This window comes from Diabrotica virgifera, chromosome 6, assembly GCF_917563875.1.
Source record: "Diabrotica virgifera virgifera chromosome 6, PGI_DIABVI_V3a".
NCBI classification, from domain to species: Eukaryota; Metazoa; Arthropoda; class Insecta; order Coleoptera; family Chrysomelidae; genus Diabrotica; species Diabrotica virgifera.
Window position 1 is genome coordinate 248,062,381 of NC_065448.1, and position 12,858 is coordinate 248,075,238.

At 31.7% G+C, this 12,858-nt stretch overlaps 1 protein-coding gene across 8 annotated transcripts in view; it reads left to right on the forward strand.

The window, feature by feature from the left end:
• The window catches only part of LOC114336320 (guanine nucleotide-binding protein G(q) subunit alpha), a 70,553-nt gene that overhangs the window by 20,569 nt on the left and 37,126 nt on the right, over positions 1–12,858 (forward strand). For 4 of the 8 annotated variants that reach the window (XM_050655132.1, XM_050655128.1, XM_050655133.1 and 1 more), the window contains exon 4: positions 10,453–10,581. The exons of the other annotated variants lie outside the window; for them this stretch is intronic. In XM_050655132.1, coding sequence (XP_050511089.1) covers positions 10,453–10,581 — 129 coding nt within the window. The remainder of the gene's footprint in view (positions 1–10,452; positions 10,582–12,858) is intronic. 8 annotated transcript variants of the gene reach the window in all.

Here is a 12,858-nt window from a genome sequence, read left to right on the forward strand (position 1 = left end):
TCAAACACATACCATTTTGCACACACCAGTTAGATAGGCGATCAATATCACCTTGTAGACTAAGTGAATCAGCCTCACATGTGATTATTTTAAAACATTTTAAATCATCAGCGAATAACAAAGTTTCACTTACTTGGAAACAGGGTATTAGATCATTGATAAATATATTAAACAACAGAGGTCCCAAGTGTGATCCTTGTGGTACACCTGAGGTAACAGAGATGGTATGAGAATAGTGATGATTAACCCTGACAATTTGCGATCTTTGCGTAAGATAGCTCTTGAGCCACTTCAATATAAGGCCATCAACTCCGTATAAATAAAGTTTATGAATCAAGAGCTCATGATTAACTTTGTCGAAAGCTTTGGAAAAGTCAGTATACACAGAGTCAACTTGTAAACCCCTCTCAAGAGCATCTGTCAAAAAATCAACATATGTTATGAGACCAAATTCTGCTGATTTTTTGGATGTAAATCCAAATTGTTGGGCCCCTATAATTGGCGAGAAGTCATAACTTAAATAATCAGAAATAATGCTCTCAAAAACTTTAGGAATAGCACTAAGAATACAAATGGGACGATAGTTACCTATATCCGATTTTCGACCTGATTTATATATTGGAGTGACATAAGAGTTTTTCCAGTAGTCTGGAAATTCCCCTGTTGATATAGACTTATTAAATATATAAAAAAGTGGGCACGATAGAATGAAGCTGAATGTTATAAGGAAAGTGGGGGGAATTCCATCAGGACCAGGACCTTTGTTGGTATTGAGTTCAGACAGTTTTTCGTAGATTTTTGAAATTTCAATGTGATAATTAGACACATTAACCAAAGGTGAAATCTGGGTTACATGCGGATGTAAGGATTGGTTAGTATAGACGGAAGAGAATTGGTTAGCAAAAAGATTAGCAATATCAGTTGCATTGAAGGCAGTACGATCTCCAAGAGTCATTGTATTAGGTATAGCGTTATTTTCCCTTTTACTACTTACAAATTTCCAAAAGGATTTAACGTTATTAACAATAGAATATTCGGTACGTTGAATGTAATCAGCATAACACTGTCTTGATAAAAATTTACATCTAGTTCTTAAGTTACTAAATGCTGCATAACTTTCTGGACACCTTGTGCTCTTATATATCTTGTGCGCTGATTTCTTCTCGTGAAGCAACTTCTTCAGCTCAGAGGAGTACCAGCATGGATATTTCTTATCACAGATTTTTTTTAGCGGAACAAAATGATCAATGATGGAATAAAAAATGTCGTAAAATACAGAAACCATGTCAGAGAGCTCTTTTCCTTGAAGTGCACCATCCCAATTAATTGCTTCAAGGGATGAACGAATTGCTGCATAGTCAGATGAACAAAGTCATAATAATACTCTTCACCAGATGAATGATCATTTGTGATTTTGAGTGGCAAACTGCATTCAAGCGGAGGATGATGTGTGTCCACTGGAATTAAAGTGTCGATAGCCTTCAATACATCAATACCCAATGGAGATAAAATGAGATCAAGCGTAACCCCTCTATCGTTGGTTATTTCGTTGGTCTGGAAGAGATTGAAAAAAGCACAGATATTGGATATAGTTTCAATAGAATCAGCTTCAGATTGTGTAGCTGTAGGCTGAGGAGAAGCAACGGAACAATAATCATCGACATCCCAAACTGCAGATGGAAGATTAAAATCACCCAATAGAAAAAGGTTTGCTCTATCGTATTGCTCGCTTATAGTGATAAGCTGTTCAAAGTACGATTGGTATAAAGTAGCTATAGATTTAGGTGGAAAATATACTGTACCGATTATAGATTTGTTATTAAAGAGAACAAACAACTGTTCAATCGAAGGATCAGACTGAATTTGATAAGAAGGAATCGAGTTCTTAATGGCAATCAACACTCCCCCACCTCTACTGAAGACACTGGAGTCCTTAGAGCGGTCAGTTCTGTAGATGTTGTAGTTGAGAAGCTCAAGTTCAGCATCCGTAATTTCAGGTGTGAGCCAGGTTTCAGTTAAGATAATGATATCATAGGAACAGTTGCTGACATTCAAGCTGAGGTCAGACAGTTTAGTTCTTAGTCCTCTAACATTTTGGTAATAAAGTATAGGGCTGCCTGGTTTTAGTTTTTTTTACAGATTTTCGGTGTATTGTTGAAGTACTTAATAGTTAAATTTTGCTCACCAGCCTGTTGACGCACTCTAAGTTCGTTTTTCACTGAATCGAGTTGCTTTTTCTGATAGGGAGTTTGATCAGATAGGAAAAATATTTTATTTGCCTGGCCTAATTTAACTTTGTTTCTTAAGATTTGATGCACTTCACGAGCCGAGGAAAGAACGACTTTAATTGGTCTATGTCCGTTTTTATTCTTCTTCCCAAAACGAAAGATATGTTTACTGTTGACACTTATCGCACCTTCACTCGCTCCAGATAAAAGTGTTTTTATTTGATTAATATCCTCAGTTAAAGTTGATGGCTCTGGGAGATTGAAGATAAGTAAATAATAAAAAATAAATAAATAAATAATAAATAAAAAATAAATAAATAAAATAAGTAAATAATAAATAAAAAATAGGTTAAAAATCATATCTGTTTATATGTTATATATTTTCTTCTATTAGGTATATTATGATGTAACAGTGCAGCACTAAAGAATCAATGTCAAAATTTGTTATAGTTCGTCCGCTATAACTTTTCCCATGCGTCACGATTCATTTTCAAACAAATTAAGTCAAAACATAAAGTGAAACGTACGCTGATGTGTGTAGTATATAGTATATGTATACAGTATACAAAATGTATATACACGTCGAAGTTCGTTTCACTTTATGTTTTGACTTAATTGTGGTGTCCACCTCTGGATTACTTTTACAGCTTTATTATCCAGCATACTTTCTAAATGACCAAGTCAATTTAGTCTTTACAAATCTGCGCACAACAATTATTCGTCTATCTTGTGGTTCATTTTAATATTCCATGTATAGGTACATTGGGGTCATCGAAATAACTTTCTTAGTATTTTAAGTTCAAAGATTTTCAGTTGATTTTCATCAATACTTGACAGAGTCAATGTTTTGCATCCATATGTGACCAATCACCTAATAACTGTTTTAAGAATCCTAGCTTAGACACTTGGCTCAGTAATTTGCTTTTCTTGAGCACTACAAATCTGTGCTTATATTGTTTGACTGGAATTGTTCCTGTTATTTATTATTGAGCTCAGGTAAGGAAAGCGTATTTCAATACCTGGGCTCAAAGATTGATCAGATTTTGTGCACTTCATATATTTTGTTTTCCTTTGGTTAATATTTACGCCAGTAGATTAAAATTTAATAGTGCTATGGAGAAACCATCACCTTGCCAACTCCATTTCCAATATCTAAATATCTCATATCAGTTTTCTATTTATTTGCAACTATCTTAGAATCATCCTAGGTCATTTGTATAAGTTTAAGGATATTAAGTTTAACTTTTGGGATACACCTATCATGTGCCTGTTTGAAATTAATTATTATATTTATTTGGTCTATAGTTGATCTTTTTGTTCTGAAATTCACTTATTATTTCTTCTGAAACTATCTTCAGTTGACAGTGTATAATTCCTATTAGTAAGGTGTTTTTTTAAATTATCTCTAATGAAAGATTTTGAAAAAGATATTTTTATTAACTCTGTAGTGGCAATTTTTGTTAATAGAATTATTCAATATCAAGAATATTATAACCAAACAAAAAAGTGGAACAAACAACTTTGTTTCAACCAAGGTTTACAATAAGTCTTTAATTTGGATAAAAACTGGTTATTTTGGCTACATTACACATTTTTTTTTTATTAATTAATACATAGTAAAGTGGAATACTTTTTGTAGTATTGGTATATTTTGTAAGCTACAAAAATATCTGAAAAGTGTTGTGTGACTTTACAGGAAGTATCCTTTTAAATATGCAATCTACCTAACTAATAATATTTCAGGTTATTAAAATAAACTGTATACATTAATTCCTGTGGTCGAAGTATCATTTCCTTTTTCCATGTTTCCAATTATCTGCTAATTCTATTTACAGTGTTTCAGAGCTTTCATATATTTATGCTTTTAAGCCTTTTAAAAATTGTTTGCTTTTAAAAACTATTTTATAACTATAAATTAACTATAAATGTAACTATAAATTAACATCTTATTGGCAATATTGATCAGAAAACTAATTTCTGGGAAGTAAGGCCTTCTTAGTAGGTAACATGCTTTATCATTTAGTTATATTTTTTAACATTTTTTTAAGGTGCCGTCTTCTTTCAAAAGTTGGCAATCATCATGACTATTTGTATTCTGTTTCCAGCTGCTCTAACCCGTTTTCTGCCGATCACCAGGTGTCGTTCATGCCCCAGCGATTGATATGGTTATCTCAGTCAGGTGCCATTCAACCGAACAGCTCCTAGCTGAATTCCGTCCTCTTTGAAAGGCAGTGAATGGGTTAAAAAGAAGGTTAGACAAGCAATTATACTACTCGTTGAGATTGCGCAGCCGTGACATTCATCACCTTCAAATGCTGTACTTTGCTAAAATCTTTCCCTGCATATTCTGCAGAAGAGGGTGTTTTGTTTCTCTCACGTGGCCAAAGTATTTTAGTTTTCGTACCTTGATTTCATTATTTTTTTATTATTCATTTCATTACTTTTCTTTTGAAAGTCTTTGCAATACTTCTTCATTCATGACTGTGTACGTAAGATATTGTTAGGATTCTTCTGTAAAGCCACATATTAAAAACTCCCATGTCATTGATTTATTCAGGCTGCCTTTATACTGTATTTGAGGATACTAAATATATAACATTAAGATTTTTCACTATTTTGTTTATTAACACGTTTCCTGCGGGAACCTGCGGTTTTTAAATAACTTTCTATTTGCTGGAATACGCCTTAAAAACCTTGCGGTAAAACTTATTCAGTGAATAAATTTTTTTTAAAACTTCCCCACCTCCTAAGGTTGTAAAATGTTTATTTTTGAACCATTTTTAATGTTATTAGTACCGTTCAAATCCTTATATAGTACTCTAGTCAAATCATTGTAAAAAAATGTACTAGGTTGATTTGACCCCTTACGATTTTTTACCCATTTGACAACTGCAAAGTCGAATAAGCCTCGTGTTTTCACTGGTTTCTTAGTGTTGTAACATGTTTCAACAATTTTCACGAAAAAAAAAATGAACAATGTAATATTCATGAATTTCACATTTTCACTCTTCCCATAAAATAATTTGAATTATTTAAAAAATTTACTAGATTAATAATATAATAATTATTAATAGTATGCTATCATTGCTATCAAAATATACCAATAATCTCCTAACTTTACCACTATTAAATACATAAAGGATATGTGTAAACAAATGATAATTTTGGATAAATTTTTATAAGAAAATATTTATCAACAAATATCAACATTGTATATTATGAGGTTTAACAATAATATTCCAGAATCAGTAATAACAATCTTTTTGTACTTGCATTATTAATTATAATTTTCAATTATTAATTCGGTCCGTTCTCAGATGTGACTTTCATCCCTGTCATATTACTGTCAAAAAACTATTTTCAAAATAATTGTTCCTCCGTTACAAAACATACATTAATTAATAGTATTATTACTCTGTTTTAAAATAACATTATTCAAACATCAAGAATATTACAATTCTTAATACTTTTACAGTTTTAACAAAATGGCAACATTAAACGTCAAAATACAGCTGTATTTAATACAGCTGATCTCTTATTTGTCAACTTTCTATGTAGACCAGTAAGGATCTGCGAAAAAACGTCTATTTTTGTTATAATTTTTGTTTGGTAATAAGGGGGCAAAATAAGTCTGTTGTTATTCAATATTTTTTAACCACTTTGGTGGCACTTAGAACCTTAGTAATTCGCTTAAGAAATTCTTTGTAACATCCAAATTTCATTAAAATCGACCTAATAAATTTTGCATAATCAATTTGCAATCTAAATGTTTTTAAAAAAGTTCAAATTTTTTAAAATCTTTCTGAACTAAAAGTAGGCCAGTTAGAAGTTGGCTAATTTTTTTACATAAAAGTTTTAAATTTATAAACAATTTTTTGGCTTATAAACAAATAGCTTTAGTCCTGTCGCCAGGGGGGTTACAACGGCCTTCTTGATTCAGATGGACTTACCCAAATTTTTTTTATGTATTTTGGCCCGTAGAACACGAATTTTTTGGGTAACAGTTGATCCGGATGTCGATAAGATTGTTATAAACAAAGAAGTTGAGGAATTACATAACAGCGATTTTTCGCAAAACAAAACATTTTTTTGTATTTTTTGGGTCATTCTAACCAAAAAATGGTAATACAAGTTTTTTCGTAGGATGCTTAGTTTTCGAGATAAACGCGGTTGAACTTTCAAAAAATCGAAAAATTGCAATTTTTGAACCTGAATAACCTTTGAATAAAAAATAAAATAGCAATTCTGCTTACCGCCTTTAAAAGTTTGAGTCAAATTATATCTGTTTTGAATATTTGTATTGCTAAGAATTTATTTTTTGATTGTTTAAAAAAGCTATAAACACATAGTGTTTCCTGTGCCTAATACATGCGTTTTAATGCATGCTACGTAGAAATAGCTTCGCTTGCACTTTTACCTCTTCTACCTACTCGTTCGATTTTAAATGAGAAATCATTGAAAACATCACTCAAGGACTAGGTGTTTATAGCTTTTTTTAACAATAAAATAATAAATTTTTAGCAATGCAAATAATTTAAACCGATATAATTTGACTTGAACTTTCAAATACGGTAAGCAGAATTGCTATTTTATTTTTTAATCAAAAGTTATTCGGGTTCAAAAATTGCAATTTTTCGATTTTTTGAAAGTTCAACCGCGTTTATCTCGAAAACTATGCATCCTACGAAAAAATTTGTAGGAACATTGTTTGGTTAGAATAGCCCAAAAAATACAAAAAAATGTTTTGTTTTGCGACAAATCGCTGTTATGTGATTCCTCAACTTCTTGGTTTATAACAATCTTATCGACATGCGGATCAACTGTTACCCAAAAAATTCGTGTTCTACAGGTCAAAATACATAAAAAAAACTTGGATAAGTCCATCTGAATACAGGAGGCCGTTGTACCCCCCCTGGCGACAGGACTACTTTGTTTAATAATAAAAAAATTAATTGTTAGCAATTCAAATAATTAAAACCAGTATAATTTGACTTAAACTTTCAAATGCTGTCAGCAGAATTGCTATTTTATTTTTTAATCAAACGTTATTCGCGTTCAAAAATTACAATTTCTCGATTTTTTGAAAGTTCCACCGCGTTTATCTCGAAAACTATGCATCCTACGAAAAAACTTGTAAGAACATTTTTTGCTTAGAATTACCCAAGAAATACAAAAAAATGTTTGCGAAAAATTGATGTTATGTAATTCCTCAAGTTCTTCAGGGGTGGCTAAGCTCCTTGATAATCGAGCCAATTTCTTTTTTTTTTTGTTTTTTTTAAACAATTATTTAAAAAGGGTAAAAAGGTATTTAATTTTGCTCATACTATTTGGACTACACGAACTTTTAAGTGAAATAAAATGGTTCACATCGTTGTTTCAAATATGCAAGTAATTCTACAAGCAGCCTTTACTAATTCAGAATACTTCAATTCTTCATCATCTTTCCATCTTTTTCTGGGACGGCCTGCTGATCTTCTACCGTCTCTCAAAAAACACTGTCTTTAACACTCTGTCTTCCTCTGATCTTACCACATGACCTGCCCATTCTTATCTTAGCTTTTATATCTGCTACGATGTTTTCAGTACCATACAGTTATTTTTTTAATTCAGCTTTGCGGCGCCTTCTCCCTTCTTTAAAGTGCATTAGATAGGTGGAGTACTTCTTTATATGTAAAAAAATTGACAAATCTTTGTATGTTCTAGTTTTTGTTGTGCAAGATTTTAAAAAATTTTAATTTTTTAAAAAAAGTTTAGATTGCAAAATTATTATGCAAAATCTAGTAAGTCAATTTTAATGAAATTTGGTGTACGGTTTTAGCACATTACAAAAATTTTATAAGCGAATGTGGAAGGTTCCAAGTGTAGCCTAAGTGATGGAAAATCATTGAATAAGGACAGGCTTGTTTTGCCCCCTTATTTTATATTTATTGCTATTTTGAAGCAAGGGTGATAAATTAAGACATTTTTCACCAATCGCATCTGATAGAAAATTTAATTATCTTTGTTTTATTCCTATACGACTTTGTTCTAAAATGAATAGTTTTTAAGTTATAAGCAAAAAAAGTAGAAAAAAAAAACGAAAATTTTTTAAATTTTTAAATATTTTATTTTTTTTATTAATGTTCCGGGCATATTTGAGAAGGAGCATAAATCAATTATTATTAACGAAGTTATCACCTAACTTTATCAGCAAAAATCTGAATGCCACCTCTCACACTCACCTAAGAACAGATCCTTACTGGTCTAATGTTATTATTCAGGTTTCTATACAATTTCTGACGTTCTAAACGTCACTTAGACATAAAGTTAAACATTGCAACGAGTGAATGGTCCATGACTGTAATAGCCCAATGGTCCTATGTGTCTAGTAGGTTGGTTGTTACTGTATATACATCATTTTACATTCATTCATTAAACATTACAATCTCTAGGGATTGTAGCTATCGCCATGGCCGTTCAAAATCCTATTCTTTGGTGTGAGGTAAATTTTCCTCACACCCATTCCATTTTTTCCTGTCCTTGCGCTGAACTTTGCAGTCTTTAACATTCATTGTTCTTATATCTTATTCTACATCATCCAGCCATCTTCTTCTAGGCCTTCCTCTACATCTAGGTCATACTGGTGTCCTGTTAGCTATCCTTCTCAACATATTTGAGCGTGTGCGACTCTGTATAATATTATGTCCTATCCATTCTAAGCGAAGAGATTTTAAGTATTTGACTATATTTTCTCCCTTTAATCCTTCTTCAATTTCAGCATTTGTTTTCATTCTTTTTTCTCCCACTCTTGTTACTTTGTGGTCCGGTATCATTCTCATTATTTTCTTTCAGACTTCAAAAGGCTATCTTCCTCTTTCTTGCTAATTGTTGTTTCTATCCCATATATACAACAGGTCTTATGTAGGTTCATCTTTGTTCTCTTACTTAGAATTTTGCTTCTCAGCAGATTTCTATTCATTCCATGTTATTTTGCCTTTCAAAATTATTTCTGTTTCCTCTTTTTTGGTTTTCCCTATTGTCACTCTCAAATAGCTAAAGGTGATACAGTTTCAAATGAATTGATGTGTTATTAAATATTTCTGAGTCATGTCATCCTTCGCTATCGTCATGTATTTTGTTTTGTGCTGGTTTATCTCTAACCCCATTCTCTTTACTTCCTTATCTAATTACATCATTTTACATAATTTCCTTAAGGTACTAGTACACTTTAGAAGACCACAAATAAACATTTTTTCAAAAATTTTTTTAGAACCTTTATTAAAAATGAACATAAAACTTTTTACATATTAATATCTAACTCTTAGAGAATACAAAAAACATATCTTTTTTCATTTATGCACATACACTAATATTGTAGAGGGCGCCAAAGTCGAGTCCTCGAAAAAAGTAGTTCCGATGGCGGACAGTTAATCTCAGGATTGGGATCTCTGAAACAAAAAAATCATATGGCATTTGAAAAAGGAAGGTATTGTACATGAAAAAATTTACCACCGTTAGTGAAAAATTTTGTGAAAAAATCACCCGTTTTTCTTCAGTTTTTCATGGTTAAAAAAATTTTTATTTTTTGGTCAAATTGTGGTAAATTGTCACACAAGAAACCTTCCTTTTTCAAATGCAGTACGATTTTTTTGTTTCAGATATCCCAATCCTGAGATTAACTACTGTCCGCCATCATTTTTCGAGGCCTCGACTTTTGTGCCCTCTACAATATTAGTGCACATCCATAAATGAAAAAAGATATATTTTTTGTACTGTCTAAGAGTTGGATATTAAAATCGTCTGCGTATTTAATATGTAAAAAGTTTTATGTTCATTTTTAATAAAGGTTCAGAGAAAAAAATTCTTCAAAAAAATTATTATTTTTGAAGATGGTTTCCTTATTAATAAAATTGATATGTTTAATGTATTATATGTATAATAAAAAAATAATACTAGTAAATATGTACTCTATGTATTTTTACAATATTAAATTACAGAAGTACATAAAAAATTATCTGTTTTCTGGAATGTTATACCTCTTTAACACGTTAAGCGCCATGGCGGTCCCTAGGGACCGATGTAGGAAGTTCCCCCTACGCATTGGAGGTCCCTAGTGACCGCTTTATATTGAAGAAACTGCTATGATGAAATGCCTTGGTCCGGGAGGCATTTTCTCAATATTGCGTCTGGCGCTTAACGTGTTAAAAATAAACAAAACAGAAGATCTACAACCATACGTTTACAGCTATCTGGAAGAGATAGATAGAGTAGCGGCGCGGTCCTACTTGCCTACAGAGCAGGACATCTTACGTGTGAGGGTGCCCACTACAGGCATCATCGAATATCCTTTCGATCTCGACGAGATCAGGTTTAGGTAGGAGAAACACTCTACCTACCCCGTCATTGTCCTCTTTTAAGTTTTACCCTGCACGGGAATAGAAATCCTTGACTGAGTGGTTCTTATCTCAAATTTAATTTTTGATAACTGTTGTCACATTTTTGACCCTCTACAGGTCCGTTAATATTGTTTCACAGTGTAAAGTATTACCACCTATCTAAGAGACTCATAATATTCAGCTCAGTGGGGTGCTATTGTTGTTGGAGGTGTGGATTTCTATAAACTAGGAATCTACCTTTTTATGAAATGATCCCTTGTTTATGTAATTTCACACCTCCAACAATAGCACCCTGCTGAGCTGAATATTATGAGTCTCGTAGATACCTGGTAGGGGTATAAACAGTTATTGCTTTCCCAAAAATTAAGGTTTATAACAATTTACAATTTTCTATTTGTTTAATATTGAGATAATCTTTTTGTAATATTTTCTCTACAAATTCGACAATTATTTTAAGTATATTTTACTTTAATTTGTGAAGAAAATTTATAATTAGCAATTATTTAGCAATTACTATTCATCCCCAAAGAACATCATTAATCATCATGTATGGCAAGTTCGTGCAGAGTTAATGATTACATCCATACCCAACAGAGGGTGACGGAACCTTTTTGTGGAAGTTATGCACGAAGGTCAGATACTTTTCAGATATACCTTGTATATTTTCTTTAAACTAATTGAGTAAATCGTTTCCTAAACGTTTTGTTATAAAGTATCTAAAATGCCATAACTTGACCAATATTGCAGTTAGTCACTAGTGATCCCTTAGTTGCATTAAAAAAATTTATTATTGAAATTATTGAGTAATGGTTTGTTATATAAAGCATAATATTATGTAATCTTATAATATAAAAATAGGGCTATTTTATGATACTCACTTTATGGTTGTATTCCCTGGTGGTTTGATCAAATATTGAAAGATTATTATTGATGATTGCAAAAGCTTCTTTACATTATATAATAAATTACCATCAATTTTAATAAAAAAATATACTTAAGATAATAGATCTTGTAGATAATAATAATAAAAAAATTATTTTTCTTAATATGGTTGTTTTACTACAAAAATATGCCTACGTCATTCAATATTTCTGACGTCAGAACCTAACAGCGTTACCAAAACATTAGAATGGTAAATAAATGTGAGGTATTTTGCAAATGTCAATTGTCCATTTATATACTATTGTAATGTTTTGGCAACGCTTTGGGCTTCTGACGTCAGAAGTCTTGAATGATGTAAGCATATTTTTGTAGTAAAACAACTCAGCAATAGAATTTATGCAAGTTGAATTAAAACATATTATTTGGGAGTAAGTGGTAAATGATTGCGGTGTTTCATTATTAACGGATATTAATATTGAGAAAAAGATATCACAGTCAGATTTCTCCTATTCGTTGATTTGATTGGCATGATGACGACTTAGCGATTTTTTTTTTAGAAAATGATATTACAGTGTTAGGCTTATGTTTTATTAAAACATTAACAGTGATATTATTATAACAATACTATGAATTATAGAAGTTTATATCAAATTGGAAATTCGATTTTGATTAGATATGTAACGTGTGCCACATTTTAATCGCAATATAAAGATTTGGTCTGAAGTCAACTGATGATATATTGTAACAATAAAACGAGCGATTCGTATTTATATAGGACTTTATTAATTTATTTATACAAGTTTTCTTTACAAACTCTCGCTTAAAACTAAACTCTATTTACAAAATTCGCTCCTATATAAACACCAGCCGTTATTTCTCGAAGATTCTGCCCATCTCTAGTTATTGTCGCGACATTCGGAGAATTGCTCGTCTTCCGCCCCGCTGTATCGCGTCTTATCTAGAAAGATCGATGTGGATCTGCGTGTGTGGAGATGGGACCTGTTATACGAGGGTCGGTCAAAAGTAACCTTTTGTTACAATATCAAATATGAGGAGGTATCAAAAGTTTTAATTTCACTGAATTCGGATCTATACCCCAGAAAACGAAGCCGAATAAGCACGTAAAAAATCTAAAAACTACTGGGCGCTATTTTTTAATTGGAATATTAGGGGAAGTCATTAGAAAAGGCATACCATCTTGGTCTATAACATTCTCCGCCGTTTTCTGACTTGCAATCGCCACTTTTTCCGGTTGTTCTATGTTCCATAGGTCCTCTTCTAAGTTATTTTCTTTCAATTCTTTGTCTATTGCTTCGTTCCAATTTTTGCTCAATCTACCTCGTTTTCTCTTTCCTTCTGGTTACCAGTTTAGT